Consider the following 23,380-nt stretch of genomic DNA (forward strand, 5'->3'; position numbering starts at 1 on the left):
CCAGTCTTTCAGCAGCAATACAACACCCCTGCTTTGGATGCTTAAGTTTGCCTGGTAGTCCTTCATTTAAAAAAAAAAAATACTCCAGTAAGAGATGTACCCAGACAGAAATTAGTTCCATAGAATATAGGAGCTCGTCAATACCATTTGTAGGACCATAATACCTATTATTCAACACAGTGTAGGACTTTATTTTTAATCTGCAAAAAAATCATGATTGGAAATAAGAAGAGGCAAACCTGGGGTGGGAGTGTAGGGAGGAAAGAGAAGCCATTCTGGAAGAGGTTACCCTGTCTGGCCCTGTCTGAGATGTGTTCAACCAAGTGGGAAAGAAAACCGTGAACCCTGGACAAAAGAATGTGCCTGAGTGAAGGCTGGGCCTTGGTGTATACAGAGATAGCCTTGAGTGAAATCTGGGCCTCAGTGTACACAGAGGATAGTCCTGAGTGAAGGCTGGGCGTTGGTGTATACCAATGACACTGGTTTTCCACATTGTTTCACCTCACAGGGTGGCTTGATGACAAGCAAGTTCAAGGAGAACAGAAATTGGATGGATATTTTGAAAATAAATAATTAAATGCACTATTAATTAATATAAAATATGTATGTGTATTCCATAACTATATATAAATAGTGTATATGACATATGAAAGAGCCTGTCACCATGGAGAAAGAAGTGAAAAATAAATACCTTTAAAAAATTAATAAGGATCGAACAAGCCCACACATCTACACCAGCAGACTTGGGAATCTGAAGTTTAGTCAACAACAAGGTTCGCTTGCTTTCTGTTTTTAATGTGCACCTTGTGGTGAGCAGCTCAAGGTCCCTCTGCCCCCTCAACCTCACCTGCTTATTGAATTCATCATATGCTAGAGACCTTTATTCTGAAGTCCACACCATGCTAAATGAACATGTGGCTTCCTGCCCCACATTCTCAGCACCCTCAGCAAGAAGAGCCCTGCATACATAGAGGTCCCAAGGATTTGCTAGATGGAGAGTGGCAGTGGCAAGATAACTAAACCCAGAGTCCTGGCATCGGGAGGATGAACTTAGCCAGGGCTAGAGAAGCCTCACCTGCCTGGGGGAGGCTGCTAGGTGCTATAATAAGATCAGAGACAAGGAACGTGGAGGAGGGTATTTATTAGCTGGTATCTGAGAACAAAGCCAGACCGGCTGCTACGCCCCCTCCTCAGCCTCCAAAGCCACCCACTGTGTTGTTAAAAGTGTTTTCAAAATTATTTAGAATCCTGACATCCTTTTCATAGAAACCTCCCTTGTTCATTCTTTCTTCTCCACTGTTTTTTTTCAGTATTCTTGTTTGTTTTTTGAATCTTTCCTTGAAAATTTGTCTCTTGTATATTTCTAAGTCTTATTTATTAATTATGTTGCACAGCTCATCACCTCAGGTTGGCAAGGAGTGCAGTTTATTCCTGTTGGAAGCCTATCAGTTTATTGCAGAATCCAGAGACTTTTGACCTTGGGCAATGGAGCGGTGACATGGCACTGGGATCTATCCGCCTCCACCAGTCACCAGCGGTTATTGTGCAGCTGTGACAAAAGGTGCTTCTTGGTTTTTAACACGCACAGAATCACCTGGTACCCTGGCTGAAGTAGATGATGGGACTGTGGTCAGGGAGAAACTTGATGAGGTTCTCCTTTAGAAAAATCCCCAATAGGTAGAGCCCCTTGGAAGTTATGGCCACACTCTGGGGAAGGAAGACTTTTAATTCTGAAGTCTTCTGCCAGTTAGGCTCAGCAAACAGTGGAACGTAGATGACTACGTGCTATGCTGGTGGGTGACTTTTGTCACACTATCCCCACGTGACTATAGTGGAGTGCCACCACACAGGCTTGGCAGAACACTAGAGGTGGCTGTGACAGGCTACATCTGGAACATTTCCTATAAAAGTCCAACGGCAACATAGGGAGGTCATGGAGCACAGGTAGGTGTGAAAAAGCAAAGAAAGACCAAGCGCTGAAAGTGTGGCATGCACAGAGATAAGCTGTGTGCAGTCTGCTCTGAAACTTCATGGAGCATGAGGCATGAGGACTGACAAAATGTGACATCCTGGTTGGTATCCCATCCTTACCTCTGACGGCATGGCAAGGGGATTGGAGAAGTGCCTGAGGGTGACAATCTCTGTCAGCAGAATGGAGAGATTGAACAATGCCAACTCAACAGGGGAACCAGACAGATTGACCAAGACAGTGCTCATATGGTACCTGGCTCAGAGGAGGCTTTGGATACCTTCCCCTTCCCTTCTCCTAAGCCGCAACATAGATGACCTCACCTCACTGAAACTCAGAGAATGTGAATGTTTTAGATAATCATTCTGCTGAGGTCTCCTAGATTTTCCACTAAGTCTTATGTATTTTGTGTGTGTGTGGTAGGGGGGAGAGCCTCATTCTCATTGGCTGCCATTGGAATAGAAGACATGTCACTGAGCACTACATGAGCTTCTGTGTTCTCTCCACACCCAGAGTCTGATCTGTTCTATATTCATGACATCTGTATAATTCCTAAAGTTTTGCTTTGCTTTGCATAACAAATGAACCTATTCATAGTGACCAATTATCCCCTTTGGAGTGGTTTTTGGAGTGGTTCCACTCCACAGGACAAGACATTTTCAGTTGTCCCTGTGTCCCTCCTGACCTGTTGGTGGACACTCTGATGACATAGATGTCAAACACTGAGCCCTTTCTCTTAATGCCATGGCAGGAGGAGCTAACGTCTCAGGCACAGAAGCAGTTGATTGATTTGGATGGAGTTTATGTGTCTCCCAGATGGGCTAAAATATTAATATGCCTTTTCCCACCCCCTCCCCCTTTCCTGTTGTTTAGTATTCTTTTTGCAGATGTTAAAGGATTTACAAACCTCTCTACGACCTTGTCTGCTCAGGAGCTGGTCAGGATGCTCAACGAGCTCTTTGCCAGATTTGATCGGCTGGCCCATGTGAGTTGAATTTAATTCCCTCTGAGTCTTTTCCGAAAGTGGGAGCCTGCATGTGGAATTAGAAAGGAAAGGGACTCAGTCTTTATCATCAGTGCCATTGCTGTTCTGCATCCTGTGCCCAAGCATGAACCTCTGGCCCTCTCACATTCTTAGTACTGTTAGTTATTTATCAGTCTCAGGTGGGAGGCTTTTCACGTTAATTTTCCCCAATTGAGAGACAGCTGGTTGGGTGATAATCAGACCAGTCTTTTCTTTTTGCTTTCCATTCCCCTTCATGTGGCCAGGTGCCATCCAGCTGCAGGCTCAGAGCTGGTGTACAGTGTGCCGGCTGCCTGTTGTTTCCAAGCCAACCCTGGCCATCTGCAGTGAATTAGCCTGTTCTCAAGAACCAGTAATATGCTGGGCCATCCCACCACTATTTTGGTTGACCTAACTTGAGAGCTTTATTTTCGGCCAACAAGACATCACCTTCTCGTTTCAGCTGCCTTGAGCAGAATTGAGCTAGACAATAGGAAGGGAAGTGGGCACTTGCTATCGAAACAGACTTGTATTCCTGAAGCCACTCAAGTTGTAGAGTCGCATCACATTGAGGGTGGAGTTCGGGTTCAAGTAGGAGGGACCTGAGCTCCGGCTTTGTAAAGCACACGTAACAGTGCAGACTCCGTAGCCGTGGTGAGAAGTAGATAATGGCTACATCAAGTGGCAGATCCCACATCTGAACATCTACTAGATGTTGTACACGAAACCATATATCACAAATACGAGAATAATGGAGACATATTGGATATGTTTCTTTTTCTAAAGTTAAGTTTTGTTGGGGACGCATCAGTGGATAATCAGGGCGCAGGTGGTATAATGCCATAACAAAGTTAACTGTGAATCACAGAAGTAACATATAACCTTTGGGTCAGAAAAGGCTTCCAGGAGAAACTCTCTTGAAGCTGATTCTTAATAATGGGATAATTAAACACATTGGGAAATTGTTCAAAAATTTAAAAATGATCTGATACATGCAATATTAATGAATCTCAAATTCAATACAATACATCAAGTGAAAAGTTCAAGAGATTCAGCATAGATATTTTGTGATTCACAAGAAAGTCTCTGTACAAGGTAAAGTTACAACAGAAAGCAGTTAAGTAAATGGTGGAAGTGCATGGATCGCTAGCAAGTGGTCCTGTCTATGACAAGGTAGAATGCTGTTATGGGAAAAGATAGATGCTCGAAAGGAGTCTGTGGTAGGGTGATTTGCAGCATGCCATGGCTGACTTGTGTCTTTATTATAGTAGCTGCATAGCTTAACATGTGTCAACATAGAAAATCTTGTTGTATATAATTTATATACTAATTAGCAAACTGAAAAAATCATGGAAGGGTGTTTTATACAGAGGTGTTTCATACGAGAACTGAGATCTGACTCTGTATATGAAAACAGAAGATGTTGCATGATGGAAAAAATACAAGGGAGCAAGTGGTAGAAATGAAAGGAAATCTAGACAGAAATTAGCCAGGAAACCTAAACTCTTAAGCTGAAGCAACTGGGCAACTATTAGATAAGAGACTGGCAGGCGAAGGGAGGAGGTGAGAACACAGGTCTCCTCCAGTAAAAGCATTTAATTTCATCTAAAACTAGAGATTTAGGGGAAATATATTTAATATTTTTACAATTTATAAATGATTTATTTTTGTCATTGCATCAGTGATGTTTAGTATCCACTACACTCATTCCATTTGCTTTTTGCTTAAGGATATAAAGATGAATAAAAGGTCTTCATTGAGAATAAAAAGATACAATGAATGTCAGTTTCTGGTGTCACGGTAAACCCCAGTTAAACAAAGAAAAAAGTAGCAAAATTAAATTGAATCCAAATTATTCAATCACTTTCTGCATACTGGCTATGTGCTTAGCACAATACACGACTTTGGGAAGAAAAACCCAGTCCCTTCCCTGAGGAAAAGTCTACCAAGGGAAAATAACAAGTCTATAATAACTGCAGCAATGTGATAATAAATACAATTGTAAATAATAAGTACAAGCATCCCATGGGGCAAGGACAGAGCCGCCAAGGCTCGGGGACTGGAGCAGTGATGAAGCCAGTTGCTGGCTGGAGTTGGAAGGGCAGCAGGAGCCTTTGTGACATCAGGTTAGATGAGGGTTTTTTAGACTCCGTGAGAAGATAGAGAAGTGTAAAAGTGCCTTACTTGTTTGGGGAGTTCTGAGACTCTTGAGGCTGCTTGGTGAAGGGCATGGAAGATGCTAGCCGCAAATGACCCTGAAGGAGGTGTAACGAGTCTTGGAGAGCAAGGTGTAGCATTTAAGGGGTGTTCTCAAGTGTAGACTTTTCAGCCTACCGATTCCACAGTAGGAGGGAAGGCTAAGAGGGAATATGTAGCTGGCCAAAGACTAATGGATGGAAGAAGACATCGATCACCTGAGACATGCATGTACTTAAAAGATTTTTTTTAATATTTTGTTTATTTTTATTGATTTACTTGAGAACAACAGACAGAGAAAGAGGCAAAGAAAGAGAGAGAGAGAAAGAGAGAGAGCATGGGCACACCAAGGCCTTCAGCCACTGTAAACAAACTCCAGATGCATGTGCCCCCTTGTGCATCTGGCTAACCTGGGTCCTAGGGAATCGGGCCTCTAACCAGGGTCCTTAGGCTTCACAGGCAAGTGCTTAGCTGCTAAGCTAGCTCTCCAGCTCTGGTTAAAAGATTTTAAGGAGAAAATGACAATCAAGTGAGAGATCTATGGTAGAGTATATTCATCACTGATTTTGGTAAGATTGTTAAATTTAAACACCACAGGCCACCTAGTGCTGAGTGTGGTCCTCTGATGAAGTTTTCCTTGATCACTCACTGTGCACTCACAACAAACCTGCAAGGCAGACTCATGCGTTCCCAGTTTACACAGAGAGGCTGAGTCTCAAAGAAGCCAATGATCTAGAACTGTTCACAGCTGGTACACTTGTGACTGAAACCCAGGCCCACTGAGGGCAGCTGCATGCTCCTTGACCACCAAGCCAGGCCCGAGACATGTGAGGGAGGAAAGGATGAGGCTAGAGGTGCTCATGCAGGACGCCTTAAAGGGGGAGCTACAGGAATGGGCTTTCCTTGAACGTACCCGGGGCAGAGTGCCTCTCTGAGTCACTGTTTCTTACCAAAATCAAAATGAAAAATAACCTTAAGCAATACTTGTGAAGCATCTCAGCACAGTTCAATTCACAATCAGTCCTCATTGCAAGTCACTCCCAGTCACTTCCAGTCACTCCCAGTCAGCTCCTTTACTCTCCTCCACACGTGCCTCAGCACCTGCAGTTATAGGAGAACTTGTCTCAGAAGGTTTGATAACCTCTGTCAATGAATTAGTGAAAATGATTCTCCTCACTTAGAAAATTGAAAACACTCTTAACTCTTTCTGTCCCAGAAAGAGTCATATAATCAGCTAGGCTATTACTTTGCCATTATATAAAAGGGAATTGCACTTGCTTATTTTGTTGTTGTTGTTGCTGCTGTTGTTGTTTATTTGGGAGAGAAAAAGGGAAAGAGGGAGACAGAGAGAGAATGGGTGCACCAGGGCCTTTGACCACTTCAAATGAACTCCAAACACATGTGCCACCTTGTGCATGTGGCTTACATGGGCCCTGAGGAATTAAACCCTGGTTTTTGGCTTTGCAAGCAAGTGCCTTAATAGCTAAGCCATCTCTCCAGCCCTTATTTTTTTTTAACCTGTGGTTCTACAAAGCCCTTACTTGCCTTCTCCTAATACTTTTCTGTAGATTTTCATTACACAGAGATCAGAGAGAACGTCCTTACATATAGCTTACACTGTATCATTAACTGACTGAATTGTTAAAACGCAAGGATAACTTCAAAGTCTTCTATCAAAGGTCCTCTTAGTGTGAAGTCTTCTGGGCCCTTGGGGTTCAAGCTGTTAGCCTTGGAGCATTTTTGACTCTTCATAGTGCTGTTGACAAACTTTGGTAATGCTAGTCTTTGATCTCTTTAAAAATAGCATAGTCATGGGCTGGAGAGATGGCTTAACAGTTAAGGCATTTGCCTGCAAAACCAAATGATCCTGGTTTGAGTCTCCAGAACCCACATAAGCCAGATGCACAAGGGGGCACATGCATCTGGAGTTTGTTTGCAGTGGCTAGAGGCCCTGATGTACCCATTCTCCCTCTCTCTCTCTTTCTCTCTCTCCCTCTGCCTCTTTCTCTCTCTCAAACAAACAAACAAATAAATAGCATAGTCCCGGGCTGTGAGGTGGCTCAATGGGTAAGAGCACTCGCCGTGCAAACATGAGGGCCTAAGTTTAATCTCCAGCATCCACAGAAAGAGCTGGGTATGGTCATGCATGCCTGTAAGCCCAGTCGTGTGAGAAGCAGAGACTAGAGAATCACTGAGAATGGCCAGCTAGCCACTTTTGCTCTGAAGGAAGCAAAACAGAACGGTGACAGGTGAGGTGATAGACGATGTTTTCTGGCCTCCTCAGCCACGTGCACAGGGCACATGTATCGGCACACACTGTACATACATGCACACTACACACACACCAGACATACTTCCCACTCCACACACATATACACAAATTGGCCTTTTTCCCATGCAAATTAGGAACAGAGGGAGAACATACATAATGAAGACCTTAAAACAATGATTGTCATATTGTAATACTAACGGCATTACAAGTATCTTACAACTTTTTATTAACTTTCTGTCAAAACTAGAAGCAGCCTCAGTTTTTGATCAGTAAAGAGCAAGCCCATCACTATTGGGAGTTGATGGATAGATTAAGTGCAAGGTAGCATTTTTGCATATGGAATAGGATGATTTCATGGCATGCCACTACATGGAAAAATCATGTTTGACATCTATAAACATAGCATGATAAAAACATTGCTGAAGATCAGGAAACATAGGACGTAGGTGTTACGTGTGTGCACACACGCACCTGCACCACTGCTTCTGAGAAGCAGGCAGGCACTGGGTTCTCAGGGTATACCATATGTGGTGGTAAGGGGGCTTTGACCTTATCGACAGTTCAGTGTTATTGGACAATGTACTCTTGTATGACTTTGATTCCAATTAGATAAAATAACTAAAAATTGGACTGGAGAGATGGCTTAGTGGTTAAGGTGATTGTCTGCAAAGCCAAAGGACTCAGGGTTGATTCCCCAGGACCCACATAAGCCAGATGTTCAAGGTAGTACATGCATCTGGAGTGTGCTTGCAGCAGCTAGAGGCCCTGATGTTCCCATTCTTCATTTCACTCTCTCTCTCTCTCTCTCTCTCTCTCTCTCTCTCTCTCTCAATCTCTCTCTCAAATAAATAAATATATAATAAAATATTTGAAATAACTAAAAATTTATTATGCTTTCAATTATAAACCATTGTTACCATACATTGGTGATGTTAATTTTTTTTCTTGGTAAACAAGTTTATTGTTCTTTCTTAGTGGAGTGTGGTGAAACGTTACTTACAGGAGCATAGGATATGTTTTGAGAATTTCTTTTTTATTTTTAATATTATTTTTCTGCTTATTAAACAGAAACACTTTTGTTTGTTACATGAAATTGACACATGAAAGCTGTACATTACAGGGCATACACATTACTATAATCCTAAGCTTTCCAACACATTATAACCAACTTTCACAATTAGTACATGGACATTCCAATTTTTGCCTACTATCTAGGTATGTGGTTTAATAAACTCCTTATATTTTCCCAACATGTTTTTAATAACAAATCTATCAAGATGGGAGAAAAGGAATTATTACAAAACTAACTTAATAAAGTTTGGAAGAAGCCCCTCACCCTTCTTTATTTTTCTTTTCAATGGTGCTTTTTCCAAAGCAGCCTGATTTCTCCAATATGAACTTTTCAAAGCAGTTTCCGGAAGAAGGAATTTACTTGGAACATTCTATAAAGTTATCTGGACAGTTCATCAAACATGATTTTAAAATATCTGAAAAATGGCCAGAACTTGTCAGATACGAAGCCAGGCCATTCTAATATAAACATTTTTGCATACACATAGGCAGGTAGACACTTACATGTCTCTCTAATATACTTGGATAAATGTTAAACATACAGTATATATTTTATATGTAAAATATAACTTACGTAATATACTTATGTTCACAGAAATAGATGATAGAAAGATGATGCTTCATTTACCTAGGGCTTACAGATTTTCCAGAAAGCCAGCCTCTTTGCTTTTTGTCTGTAAGAAAGAATGAACCCTGAACATCAGTTTTTAATGTCTTCCCTGAAAAGATAAGAAATCATTCTATACAATCTCCTTTCACAACACAAATTTTTCTTCCTTGCACATAGGTTTATCAGGTGAGCTGCCACTCTTAATTTTTCCTATAGTTCTTACAGTGGAGAAAAACTATAGGGGGACCATGGTCAGGCAGGTATAAATTTGAATCCCAAGTGCAAGTGTGCCTCTTCACACGCAGTGTGGCTGGGCCTCCTTCAGCCTGCGGCACACTGTACAATGGTTCATGACACAGAAAATGACTATGGAGATATGCAAGGTACATAGGATGCAATTCACTCATCTGTCACGTGGCACATGCTCATAGCTATGGGCTCCTGTGTTCACTTAGATTTTTCAAAAATGTTTTTGTTTCTGTATTCATGGGGGAATCGCTGATCAGAAGAGTACTACTCCTCTCCAGGTGATGAGTTTGAACCAGCTCATCTGTGACCCCTCTATGTTTCCTGAATCCTTCATGCTGTGATATTCCTAACTATAAACCAGATGTGGCATCCACTTGCCCTGGTTTACAAGGCTTTATTGGGAGGCTCAAAGTAAAAGGATAGAACCCACAGGTTGAACACAGGGAAGGCTACTTCCAAGTGTCATTGTCACTGCCACAGGGTGGCCACGCTTACACTGTTATGCATGAAGGGTTAGGTGGATCTTTTGGCACTTGTCACATATAGTTATTTACAGCTCACATATCAGTGGTTTCAATATGTTACATAAAGACACACAGCTCGTACATGTGACTGGGATACAGATCACTGAATTTAGACCGAAGCACTTTTTGCTTTACTTCTTTCTCTCTTCTCTCCCCATAGCCCACAGGGAGGGACACCATCTCCCACCAGCCTGAGTCACTCAACCAGGTGCTGGCCCCGGGTGACCATTTATAGATGAAATCACAGGCCCTTGACTTCCAGCCTCAGTGTTATGCTCTACAAAGGCAGAGCAAGGGATTGAACACTGGTCTTCAAGTTCTTCACAGACAAAAGTTGGGAATTTTTAGTTATCTTTTTAAGTTTAGCCTACAAAGAAATGTTTTCTTGTGGTATTTTACACATATGAGTCATTATATTGTGTTCTTATTTGTCCCTCTCCCTTATTGCTCTTCCAAATCCCTCCCCACCTCCTTCTCCCTCTTTGCTGATCCTCTTCCTTCCTGCAATAAGCCCTCACTTTTGTTTTTCATCACATGGAATCCATTAACCTCTTATCCCTGCCCCTTAGATGTCCTCTCCACCTCTCATAACCCCATTTATTTTCTTTCTTCTTCTTTTTTTGTAGTTATATGAAGCAGGTCCCAGCTGAGCTAGAACTCATGCTATAGCCCACTCTGACCTTAAACTCACAGAGACTCTATCTTAGCCTCTCGAGTGCTGGGATTAAAGATGTGAGCCATCACACCTAGCTTCATGGTCCCATTTCATGTGTCACATATAAATAGATAGATATATATTCATGGAAACATAAATCTAGATAACTATACACAGTGGAAATTTATTCAGCTATAAAGAAGAACGAAATTATAACATTTCCAGTAAAAGGGATGGAGCTGGAGATCATATGTTAAAGGAAAGAAACGAGCCTCAGACAAGCAAGTATCAAATGTTTTCTCTCCTATGGGAATCTACATTTAAAAACAGAAGATTTTAGCTTGTGAGCACAAGGTAGGAAAAGCAACAACCAAGATAGGAGCAATGTAGTGAGTTTTATAATGTTGTATTTATTTAAATATGTTCTTTATTCTAATAATGTATCTTTCTTGTTTTGAGGAGCTAAAAATGTCCTTCCTTTTTTTGAAGTAATAAGTCTAGTACATAATTTTTTTTATCATTCTTCATCCCCTCCTTTTATTCTCTTCTTCTTCTCCTCCAGCTTCTCCTTCTCTTCCTTATTTTCTTCTTCTCGTCCTTTATTTTTTTCCTTTTTCCTTCTTAGCTCTTTGAGACAGGGTTTTATGTAGCCCAAACTGGCCTCAAACATTCTATGTAGCAAAGGCTGCCCTTAAACTTCTGATTCTCCTGCCTTACCTCCTGAGTGCTGGGATTACAGGTGTGTGTTACCATATACGGCTGGCAATGTTTCCAATGTGGCTTTTGGGGATTGTCGACAGATATTTCATAGTTCTTTAGAGAAAAGTTTTAAACATTTTCCCTTATGACAATACCCCAAGCCCTTTCATATTTATTGTTTGATAATGGTCTGTGGGCCCCTCAGTTCTGGGCACGGGCAGTATGGATAGACAAGGTACTTCCTAGTTTTCATTTCAGCCATGGTGTTCAAGGTCCTATAAGAAACTGAAAGGTTGAGCTCCCCTTACTAACCAGACTTTGTTGTTTACTCTCTTGCAATGTTAACTGCACTGTAGCAGCCGACAGTCAGAGCCTGAGCGCCACAAATACCCCTGGAATGGCCGTGCGTCCCACAGTCCTACAGAATGGCACCATGCCCATTAGGGAGGTTAGCAAGACCTGGAAATCTGGCTCATATGGAAAATTGATACAACTAGTTCCATTTCTATTTTTTCTGTTGACTGTTTTTTTATTCGGAAAATGAATTTATCCAAACTCTCTGTGAGACTAGGACATCAGCACAGTGCTTGATAGCTTGTCCCTTTTTGTTAATAATTTCCTTCCCCAGTCCTGGAGCCCTGCCTCCCCAAGGAGATTCCCCACCCATGGAGCTAGAGTCATAGGCACTAAGGACTAAAATCTAGCCACTATCTCAGGGGTCATTCTGTCCCAAGAAAGTGTTAGCAAACTTTCCCTTATTATAACACAATATTTCAGATAAGTTAAACAGAAATGACTTATTTTGGCTCAGAGTTTTGAGTATCAATAATGATTAGTTGGTCTTAGTGCATCAAGACTGCAGTGAGACAGAAAAACAAGGCAGGAATCACACAACATAGCTAGCTACTAGCCTCAAGGTGGTTGGGAAGCAAAGAGCAGGGATGTGCAGTGTGGTCCCATGATCATCTTCCAGGGAACATCCACGCCAGTGACTGGAAGTTTCCACCACTTTGCAAAAGCACTGAGCAGATCCAAACTATAGGAATAATAGATCCAAACATTACATTAGGGGACACTGCAGATCCAAACTGTAAGAATGGTAGAAGGGCCTTTTAAAGGTGAGTGCACCTGAGCTCATGGTGTAGACCACCTGACCTTGCTTGCATCTTTCCCTAGGCTTGCTGAAGACCCGGTCCTCCTGCTGACACAGTCCTTTCCTTCCCACTCTGTTCCTTCCAGGAGCATCACTGCCTTCGCATCAAAATCCTCGGGGACTGCTACTATTGTGTCTCTGGACTCCCTGAGCCCCGCCAGGACCACGCCCACTGCTGTGTGGAGATGGGCCTCAGCATGATCAAAACCATCAGGTAGTTTTTGATCTCCTCCCTAGTTTCTGAGCCTTCAGTATAGTGTGAGGAAGACCCATGGTCCCTTCCTTCTATCCTTTCCTATGAGTCATAGTATGCGATACAGACCTTTCTCTTTTCTCACAAATGCTATATGTCCACTAATCTTCTCATATAAACTTCCTAGTTTTGTGATTATACTTCACTTTCAATTATGTTTTGTGAATGTCTTTGTGGGGATACAGAGAAGAAGAAAATGAGCAAGGACCTCTTTAGAGAGTCACAGTGTGCAGGGAGGAATGGACAACACATAAACAATTGTGATGAGATGCAATAAGCTCCGTATTAAAATCCAGACAAGGGCTGGAGAGATAGTTAGCAGTTAAGCGCTTGCCTGTGAAGCCTAAGGACCCAGGTTTAAGGCTTGATTTCCCCAGGACCCACGTTAGCCAGATGCACAAGGGGGCACATGCATCTGGAGTTCGTTTGCAGTGGCTGGAAGCCCTGGCGCTCCCATTCTGTCCCTCTCTCTCTCTCTCTCTCTCTGCCTCTTTCTCTTTCTGTCACTCTCAAATAAATAAATAAAAATGAACAAAAAAAATTTAAAAAATTAAATCCAGACAAGTAGGGGGATTGAAGAATAATTAATCCTTCCAGGGTAGAGATATGTAAGCACACTTCAGCAGGATTTTGGAGATAGAGTGAAGAGCTTTGAAGGAAGTTCATTTAATTTCTACACAGGGAGGAAACTAAACAGATATCTCTGCAGTCTCTATCAGTTCAAAAGGTCTGTGCTGTCACCACATGCACACATTCAAATAGCACAAGCCTTTGCAGACATTCCATAGAACTTCATATCTTAACCTTCAACAGAAGACATGCCTCAGTGACGGCATGGGCAGGGTTGAAATTTGTTACAATGCCTCACTATGTGCTAAGCAGCATCACGTCCCTTCCTAGAGAGAAACTTGTTCCCTGACAACTCTATAGCTAATTTAAGGATTTCCTGGAGGTTGGGAGTTGGACAATGAGGAGTCAAACTTAGATAGGTTGAAATAACTCAAGGGCATTCTCTTTTGTTCATTTATTAAGCACTGCATTTACTTCTTTAGGATAAGACAATTTTGTTGCATATTTTTTAACTGTATTACTCAGAGTCTATTAATACCCAAAGAACTCCTTGATTATAATGTAGGAGACTTGAGGTCCAGCATTATTTCTTCTAGTTAATGAGAAATCATGGCACAGAGGAATGAACAGGAACTCTGGATTTAAGCAAACCTTGCTTCCATTGTCTCAGATTTCTAGAATGTTTTTCCTTACTGCCATGAATTGCACTCTGAGATAGTTGCTGAAAAATACTTGCACATTAACGTGTGTTAAAAAGCATCTAAATTATATGGTTTGACCAAAAAGTTATCAATCTTCACTATCTATCACTTATACAAAAAGCAATTTTTATTCTACCACAAAGTACTTGTTCCAACTGGAATATGTAATGGACAATATAAAGTCTTAAAGTTACATGATAATATAATGCATGTGTTGGAGTGTAATAGCAACAAATCATTTATTAACAGGTATCCCCATCTCATGGCCACTCTGCTAGTTGTGAAAACTGGGTCCTAGTTAGAAGTATTGTCTGCATTGTTTCTCAGCCTACTCCTGTCTTTCTTTTTGACTTTTTTTTTTTTAAATCAATGAGGAGCCTAATGCTATGATGAGTAAATGGTATTTAGAATCCTTTCTTGCTAGTAGATGCCAGTAACTCTAAAAGTTGTCTTTTTCAAGCAAGAAGATTTAGCATTTTAAAACAAATTTAACAACCAGTATGCAAATTGCTCTGATTCTTTTACTCACATATAAGTCTAGATGATTGATGGAAGTTTCTCTGTAGTTATCATCAGGACAAGCCAGGAACATCTACTGCTTTCAGACCATCAACAGGTTTCAAAGTAGTTTATGAGGGAGAAGATGGCAGAGTGGGAGTGTCTAAGGTCATAACACTACAGAAACATTATTTTGAAAGAATACTTTCACATGAAAATACCTTCATAAGAGCTGAGAAATCCAGCTAAGGGATGCCAGTATCTGGTAGTCAGCCCCCCAAAAAGAAAAAAAAAATGAATGCATGCAATAAAATACATATAATAAAAAGAAAATACATGAAGGATAGTTTTGTATCACTGGTACCAACTCTTCCATAACTCCAACTGCAGAGAGGGGAGAGTGCTACCATGTACTTGAGAACATATGGGGAGGTAAGAACAAGGCTTTGCTTCGAGCCTCCACAATAGGGATATCATAATAAAATTTATTACTGGGGGCAAATTCCACAATATGAGATTCTAGGCTGGCAGCTATGGACAAAGACTCCAGATCCATCATGGCTGCACACGGCATTAGAGTACTATCACGGAATCAACTTCCTGGCTTTAGCATCTCTCAGACAATGCCAACAGTCATAATCCTTAGAAAACCTAGGGTTGTAGTGCACACACACACAACCACTATCCTTGTTCTGAGGCATTCCCAGAAAAAGAGCCTGTCTGTGAAAACTGAAATTGGCACTTTTGTCAAGTAGACATAGAGTGACATGTGACCACAAAAGATAAAGACAGTCAAGGAAATGGATAAAATAAAGTGCCAGGGACAGACTCAAACTGTCTGACAAAAAATTCACAATAACTGTCTTTAAAAAAATATTTTTTTATTTATTCATTTATTTGAGAAAGAAAGAGGTAGACAAAGAGAAAATGGGCACTCCAGGGACTCCAGGCACTGCAAACAAACTCCAGGTGCATGTCTCTCTGTGTCTGTTACTCTCAAATAAATTTTAAAAAACATAGTATTTAAAAATTAGCAAATGTCATGTGGAAACCATAAAGAGAAAAGAAGCAAGTAGTAGCTGAGGAGCGGTTGGTGAAGTGCTCACTGTGAAAGCAGACCTCCAGCACCCATGTAAACGCCAGGCAGGTGTGGCAGCCTGCCTGCCATCCCAGCACACAAGAGCCAGAAGCAGGGCCTTCTCCAGGGCCACCTGGCTAGCTTCACTAGCTGAATAAGTGAGCTCTGGGTCCAGATGAGAGTCTTTGTTTCAACACATAAGGTGGAGAATGATTGAGGAAGACATCTGGCATTAACGCCTAGCTTCTGCACTCATGTACACATACAACTTAACACACACACAAACACACATACACACACCATGCATGTGTACCCACACAATTATACAAATAACAGGGCTGGCGAGATGGCTTAGGGGTTAAGGTGCTTGCCTCTGAAGCCTAAGGACTCAGGCTTGATTCCTAGTTCCACATGTAAGCCCCCTACAAAATGTGGCACATGTGTCTGGAATTCGTTTGCAGTGGCTAGAGGCCCTGGCACATCCAGAAATGAAAAGAAAAATGTTTTCTTATGAAAACAACTGTTGAATTTGCTTTGTCATTAGACAAGAAATGGTAAAGGGAGTTCTTCAAGCTGAAAGAAAAATTTCATCAACTTCACGACATTCATTAGTACTATAGGATTCTTTGTAAGGCTTTTGGTTATTCCAAAGCAAAAATCTAAAATTATGCAAAGCACTAAAAGAAAAACAAGGAAATAAAATGTGCCACTAGAGAAAAATCACTTTGCCTCCAAGGAAGATAGCAATAAGGGAAGAAAAGAACAAAAAATCTATAAAACAACCAAAAAACAATTAACAGTAACAATTATCAGTATTTCTCTTCAATGTAAATGGATTAAATTATCCAATCAAAACACAATGGCAGTTTTCCCTGCTTTTATTTTACTTTTTATGAGAACCTGGATTATGAGCATGCGGGAATGTGATTATGCCCTGTGCCTCTGTCCCCTTCTGTCCCTGCTCCCTCAGGCCCCTCCCTTCTGTATTGTTTCATTTCTCACTGGATGCGCAGCAAGGGGGAGGGGACAAAACAAACTGGACAGCAATATAAGCAAATTGCCATATGTTCATATACTATTCATTGAAAAAAATTTAAATACTAAAAATGATAATGGCAGAAGGAAGTTCATAGAATACACAAATACATGAAAATTAGAGGAAGAGAGAAACACAACATGTAAACCTATGGAATATTGCAGAAGCAATTTTACAAGAATAGTCTATAACAATAAACACCTAGATTTAAAAAACCTCTGTGTGTGTGTGTCTTTGTGTCCCTCCCTCCTCACAAATGAATAAGTAAAAATATTAAAAATAAAGAAGACATATCTCAAATAAAAACCTAATATGGTCTCTCAAAAGTTGAGAAAACATAAAATATTTTAAGGTGAGCCTAAGGAAAAAAGTAACAAAGATCAAATCAGAAAATTCAACAGAAAAAAATCAGTAAAACTTTTTTAAAAGAGTTTTTACAAGCTGTAAATCTTTACATAGACTAAGAAAAGAAGAGAAGCGATCCTAATCAGGACCATCATAAATTAGAGAAGAAACATTAAAGCTGACACCACAAAACAACAAGGATAGTAAGAGGTTATTATGAATAATAATTCGCCAACAAATTGGATAACCTTTACTTGCATTGGAATTATAATAAAACTAGAAAACAAGCAAAAATGACTGTAGTGGTGAATAGTTGCTTGCAATGTAAGTGACTAAATTCTCCAATTAAAAGACATAAAGTGGCAGAATGGATTACAAAATCTAGACATAACTATGTGTTGCTTAAATGAAACTCACTGCATAAACAGAACATGAATAAATAAGCTGAGAGTTGGAAGGATGAGAGAATACAGTCTGTGTAAGTAGAATCCAAAGATACCATACTTATATCAATAAAGTAGTCTTTAAACAAAAGAGAAACAAAGTCAATATATAATGCTAAAGTACCAGTTCAACTAGAAGAAATAACAACTGTAATAAATATGCACCCAATATCATGGCCCTAAAATATATATTATTATATATTGTTAATACAAATAAGGAGAAGAGTGAGTTCAATACAGCTCTAACATTGTGCTTTGGTCAATGAACAAATCCCACAGATGAAAAGGAATAGCAGAGTTCAACTCCACCCTAAGCCAGATAAGTTTAACAGTTACAGAACATTCTATTATCAGCCGTGGAATGCATATGCTTCTCAAAGCAAATGAAAGATTCTCTATGAGGCATCCTATGGTAAGCCACAAAGTCACAACAAATTGTAAAAAAAAAATTGAAATAATATTAAATATCTTTGCCAAACATAACACAAGAGAACAACAACCAATTAGGAAAAAAAAAAAAAACCATGAAAAGTAAATAACGCACTCCCTACCTACTAATGAAATCACCAGAAGAAAACAGTCGGGATTCTATGATTAGTACAACAAACAATGTATTTTATGTTCAACATAATTATGGAAAATCTTCCCCCGAAGAGTGACTTGCAAGTGTCATGCTGTATGCACTAGGTAGCTCTTCAGCCACAGGAGCAGACTTGGTCTGTTTCCCACCTCTTACTGGACAGGTGGTCAGAGGAGGATGACCCATGGCCTTGTATGCAAAGGTGGAGATGATTCCAACCCAACCTGTGAGTCTTCCATTAAAATCCAAATGGTGCCAGGCATGGTGGCACATGCCTTTAATCCCAGCACTCGGGAGGTAGAGGTAGGAGGATCAAGTTAAAGGTTAAGGTGAGACCCTACCTCAAAAACCAAAAAAAAAAAAAAATGCAAATAGTGTACCACATCACCACATAAATGTTCTAATAGACCCTTACAAGTAGATCTTTTAGGTGGGGGGAAATTTGACTCAACTAAGTTACAGGAACCCATTATCATGACTTCTAAAATACTAAAATAACGATAGCAGCTTCAGTATATGAAACACAGTATATCGAATCCTGGGGATAAAAAGTAGTTGACTTGTGTTATCTCCTTAAGTCCTTGTAATGATTCTGGGAGTTGAGCTGGGGTGATAGGCTAAATAGTCAGTACTCGGTGTAGCTACATGTGTACTAATCAGAATAGTCCAGAGCCACTGACCAGAAGGGACGCCCACCATGGACAGCTAGTACAGCTGTACAGACATGTCCTGACTACTGAGGCCTCTGGAAACGAGCTTCACCTTGAGGGAACTGAAACACACAGAGGTGGATGATTGCCCCAAGCTGTCCATCCAGCCCCGTGCTGACTATCCAAAACCATGTGGCTCCATAGTCATAACCGTTGTGGTGTCTACCGCTCATATCTAGATTTATTCAATTGCCCCTGATGCCTGGAATTGACATCAATACCTCAAGGATTGGTGTATAGCTTAGGAGATGCCACAGCCCTATTAAATTAACAAAACAGATGTTGAATGCAGAAAAATCAGTAAACATCCAGGGACATCATAAGAGAATAATTGCTAATCAAAAGAACCTCATAATAAAAAAAGCTCATCCCATTGAAAATACTTGATTTTAGAGATATGATATTAGCTAGATGAATGACAAAAAAGACACCGAGTTTAACCTTATTTTTAATAAAGCATTTAGCACCAGCCCAAGCATGTCTGCTCATAAAATTAAATTAATTAAAACAGGCTTAGATAATAGCTTCTATTACATAGATTGGAAAGTGGCTCCAGGTGGCTCCTCTCTGCACATGCTGGGTCTATTCTAGGGAGTCTTAATAGCTGAGAAGATGCCACAGTTGACACCGGGCTCTGCTGTGTACAGTATCTTTATTAATCATCTATAAAAGGTGTCCTTGATGAATCTTAATGACATTTGCAGAGCCGAGCCTTTTCAGTGCTATTGCTAAAAAGCCAGGGGAATGACACCAGAATGCCAAGTAGAAACTGGCTTTTCCCCAGCAGTTAATTAGAGCAAAGGTCCTACTCCTTGTGCCAGGGCTGCTCTGCCAGGCAGCACAGTACGACAAGAAGTACAAAGTGGTGATGAACTTGCTTCTCCTCATTTGAGGCAAGAAGACCGAATCTGCCTCTTGGAACCCTTTTCCCTTTCTCCCTCTTGCTTATCGTTTGGCATTTTGTTGTTACTGTATTTGGTTTTGTTTCTCTCCATTTCCTACTTCTTCTCTTCCTCCTCCACCTCTTCTTCCTTTGCTTCCTTCCTTTCTTCCTCCAGTTCATCATCCTCCCTCTTTCCTTTTCCCTCCCTTCCCCCTGCCCGCTTTCCATTTGCCTTTTTCTTTCCATGTAAGGTCCCCTTCTCATACACATCTAAAATGTTATTAAATACACTTATATTTGTTACTTTGCTCACTGCTGTGACAAAATACCTGACAGAAAGTAACTAAAGGAAGAAATGATTTATTTTGGCTTATAGTTTGCCAGGGTGCAGTCAGTCTGTCATGGGGAAGGCGTGGCAGTGGGAGCTTGAGGATGCTTGCTCATATCTGGGCAGATTAGACAGCAGAGAGAAATGCACACTGGCACTCCTCTGGCTTTCTTGTTTTTCTTTTTTATTTAATCCAGGACGACAGCCCACTGGATGGTGTTAGCCATACCCAGGATATGCCTTACTCACACTGTTAATCCACTCTAGCTCTAGAAGAGTCACAAGACTTTGTCTCAGAGAAGATGGAGCACAAATGCCTCAAAGCTGTCTTCTGACCTCCACATGTGTACCATGGTGCATGTGCACGCATGTGCACACACACACACACGCACACACATGGATATTCTTTTTTTTTTTCTTTTTTCTTTTCTTTGCTTTATCTTTATTTATTTATTTGAGAGAGAGAAATAATGGGCATGCCAGGGCCTCCAGCCACTGAAAATGAACTCCAGACACATGCACCCCCTTGTGCATCTGGCTTTTGTAGGGTCCTGGGGAATTGAACTGAGGTCCAGGCAAATACATTAACCCCTAAGCCATCTCTCCATCCCTTTCACTTCTTCTTCTTCCTCCTCTTCCTCCTCCTCCTCCTGATTCTTTATCTTCTTTTGAGGCTGGGTCTCACTGTAGCCCTGTCTGACCCGAAGCTCACTCTATAGTCACAGGATGACCTAAAACTGAGGGTGATTCTAGTACCTCAACTTCCCAAATGCTGGGGCTAAAGGCATGAACCACCATAGCTAGCTTAACTACACATTTTTATATTGTTTTTTAAATAAAATTTAAAAGAAAACACTTAATCTGCTGAACATCATAGCTGCTCACCAGTACTTCCGTACACTGCTGAGGATGGATGCTTTGTCCTCGTGACTATGGGGCTGTCTAGAGACAATAATTGTTACCACCACTGAGCTTTGCAAGGGGGCACACTATTGCAGGTGGCTGTCCAGAAAAACAGATCAAATCTCAGGCCTCATAACGAAGGGTCCAGTGAATTCATATAATGAACGCATATCACTTTTGCAATATCATAAAGTTAAAACATTGATAACTGAAAACATCATATGTTGGAGACCAACTCCGCTTTTGTTTTGTTTGGAAACCTACCTTTAATAGCTACCAGAGCTTAGCCTGTATCTTACAAAGATGGGCAGATACTGGGTGGGACTTGCCCTCTCAGCTGTTGTGACACTAATCAGTTACACAAATTGATGTGTGGTTCAAGCTGGTGAATTTCCTTTTCCTTGACATCTGTTGGTTATTCTTGCTATTACCCTAGAAGGGAGTGGGTTTTTCTGTTTTAACAATGACTCCCACTTCACAAAATTTCTTTATCTGGAAGATTTTTCTAAGCAGGATATACGTGTTCAGTGCTGATAGTTTTGATAACATTACTTAGGTTTGACAACAAGATTTCTGTAAACATGAAAATATTTCAAAACTTCCATTTTCAAAGGTTCTCCTTAGAGGATCAGCTTCTTTTGAAAATCAATTACATTCTCTTCCCAAAAAAAATCTCACCTTTGTTTTAGTCTTTTTAATCATTTTGAAGTCAAAATAACCATTCTATAATGAAAACCTTTCTTGTTATTTTATTTAAAATTTTTCTACTCTTACATAAAAAGGAACTTATTTATCATTGGTTCTGGACACTGAGAAAGCCAGGATTGAGGATCCATGTATGGAGAGGGCTTTCTTGCTGCACAAGAACCTGTGATTATGCAAAATGGAGTAAAAATGGATCAGACATTTAATAGCCAAACCCTTCACCCAGTCACAGCATTAACCCACTCATGAGAGCAGAACCCATATGGCCTAATCATTTCTTTCCTTTAGAAAAAAAGAGACTAGCATGTTTTAAGTTTTTAAATGTTTAAAACTTATTTTATTTTTAAGTATTATTAATTTCTTTATTAAACTTACATTTTGGCAATTTCATACATGTATAAAATGCATTTTGATGACATTCACCCTCTATTACCCATTCTTAAGCCCTCCAATTCATGCTAGCCCAATTTTCTGCCTAGCTAGTTCCCCCTCCTGCTTCCTATCATTTTTGTATATATGTGGGCCACTGTGTTTAATTAAGGTGGCTTTCATTAGCACCGACTGAGAGTTTTATTACAGCACCACATCTTGCCAGGGACTATACCATCCAAGACTCCTCCTCCCCAAGAACCACTGACTGCAAATAGCACCTCAGGGGAGGAGTAAGACCTAATAAGCCCCTCCTCCATCCATGGTACAATGTTGATGGGCCCAGCCTTATGCAGGTAACCGCAGCTGCTATGACTTCATGAGTGCAACAGCCATGGTATGACCAGAAGACAAAATTTCACAGCATTCTTCCTCACCCTACAGCTCTATATATAATCTTTCCACTCCAACTTGCACAGTGCTTCTTAAACCTTGATGACAATCATATAGATGTCCCATTCAGGAATAAGCATTCAATAGTCATTTATTCTCAGCACTTTGACTAGTTTTGGTTCTCTTCTGCCCAGTCCAGAAAGAAGCTTCTCCAACCAATTCTGAGAGCAACACTAATGCATGGCTATAAACATAAATCTCTAGAAGGCAGTCTAACAGCTCGTAACATGTCACTGAACAAAGTAAGAGTAGTGGGTCCTCCCGGAGGGCCTATGACCTTCCACGCCATGGTGTTTTGACCATGTTTTCAACATCAGTCATGAATTCCCTCCCACTGAGCAGTCCTCAAATCAAAGCAGAGATCAGTTGGTTACTACTATAATAGTCATGTCACTATAGTACCAGTGGGCATGTCTTGCCTTGCAGTGCAGTTACGTAGCTCACAATGTCTACAGTTGAACCCCTAGCTTTTCCCCTATATAATATCTCTGGCATTCTGCCAGCTAGCCAGCATGGAAGAAAATTCCAACTTCCAATTTCCAACTTGGTTCCTGTATATCCTATAACCAAAGTATGTAGTGTCTTTAGCAATAGGAACTTGCCATCTAATTCTGGTGGCAACCAGGAGCAATGGAGTAGGCTGTATTGCTGGGGGCTGTGCCTCTAGAGCCTCCCTGACAATAACTCATAGGGTGGTATCCATCACCTGGCACTGAGACTCATTTAATAACCCATGGCTTCTGAGAGCTATCTACCCATGTATAGTACCCTCATCCAAACTCTTTTTAAAATTATATTTTAATTACCTCATAAAATATTAGATTTCCATGTAGCTATTTCACACATCCTTAGTGTTGATTAACACTCCCCCCAATCCCCTCTACATTTTTTTTAATTTTAGAGAGAGAGAGAATTGGCACACCAGAGCCTCAGCCACTTTAATCAAATTGCAGATGCTTGTACCACCTAGTGGGCATGTGAGACCTTGTGATTGCCTCACCTTTGTGTGTCTGGCTCACCTGGGATCTGGAGAGTTGAACTTGGATCCTTAGGCTTTGCAGACAAGTGCCTTAACCACTAAGCCCTCTCCCATTTTTTTAGGGGGGTAACTTGAGGTACGGTCT

General features: G+C 40.7%; 1 protein-coding gene across 3 annotated transcripts in view; it reads left to right on the top strand.

Moving 5' to 3' along the window:
- Positions 1 to 23,380, top strand: part of Adcy8 (adenylate cyclase 8) — a 229,597-nt gene that overhangs the window by 100,702 nt on the left and 105,515 nt on the right. For all 3 annotated transcript variants that reach the window (XM_004656171.3, XM_045143768.1, XM_012948266.2), the window contains exons 4-5: positions 2,843 to 2,954; positions 12,488 to 12,615. In XM_004656171.3, the coding sequence (XP_004656228.1) occupies positions 2,843 to 2,954; positions 12,488 to 12,615 (240 nt within the window). The remainder of the gene's footprint in view (positions 1 to 2,842; positions 2,955 to 12,487; positions 12,616 to 23,380) is intronic.

The sequence above is a fragment of the Jaculus jaculus genome, chromosome 2 (genome assembly GCF_020740685.1).
Source record: "Jaculus jaculus isolate mJacJac1 chromosome 2, mJacJac1.mat.Y.cur, whole genome shotgun sequence".
Lineage (NCBI taxonomy): Eukaryota > Metazoa > Chordata > Mammalia > Rodentia > Dipodidae > Jaculus > Jaculus jaculus.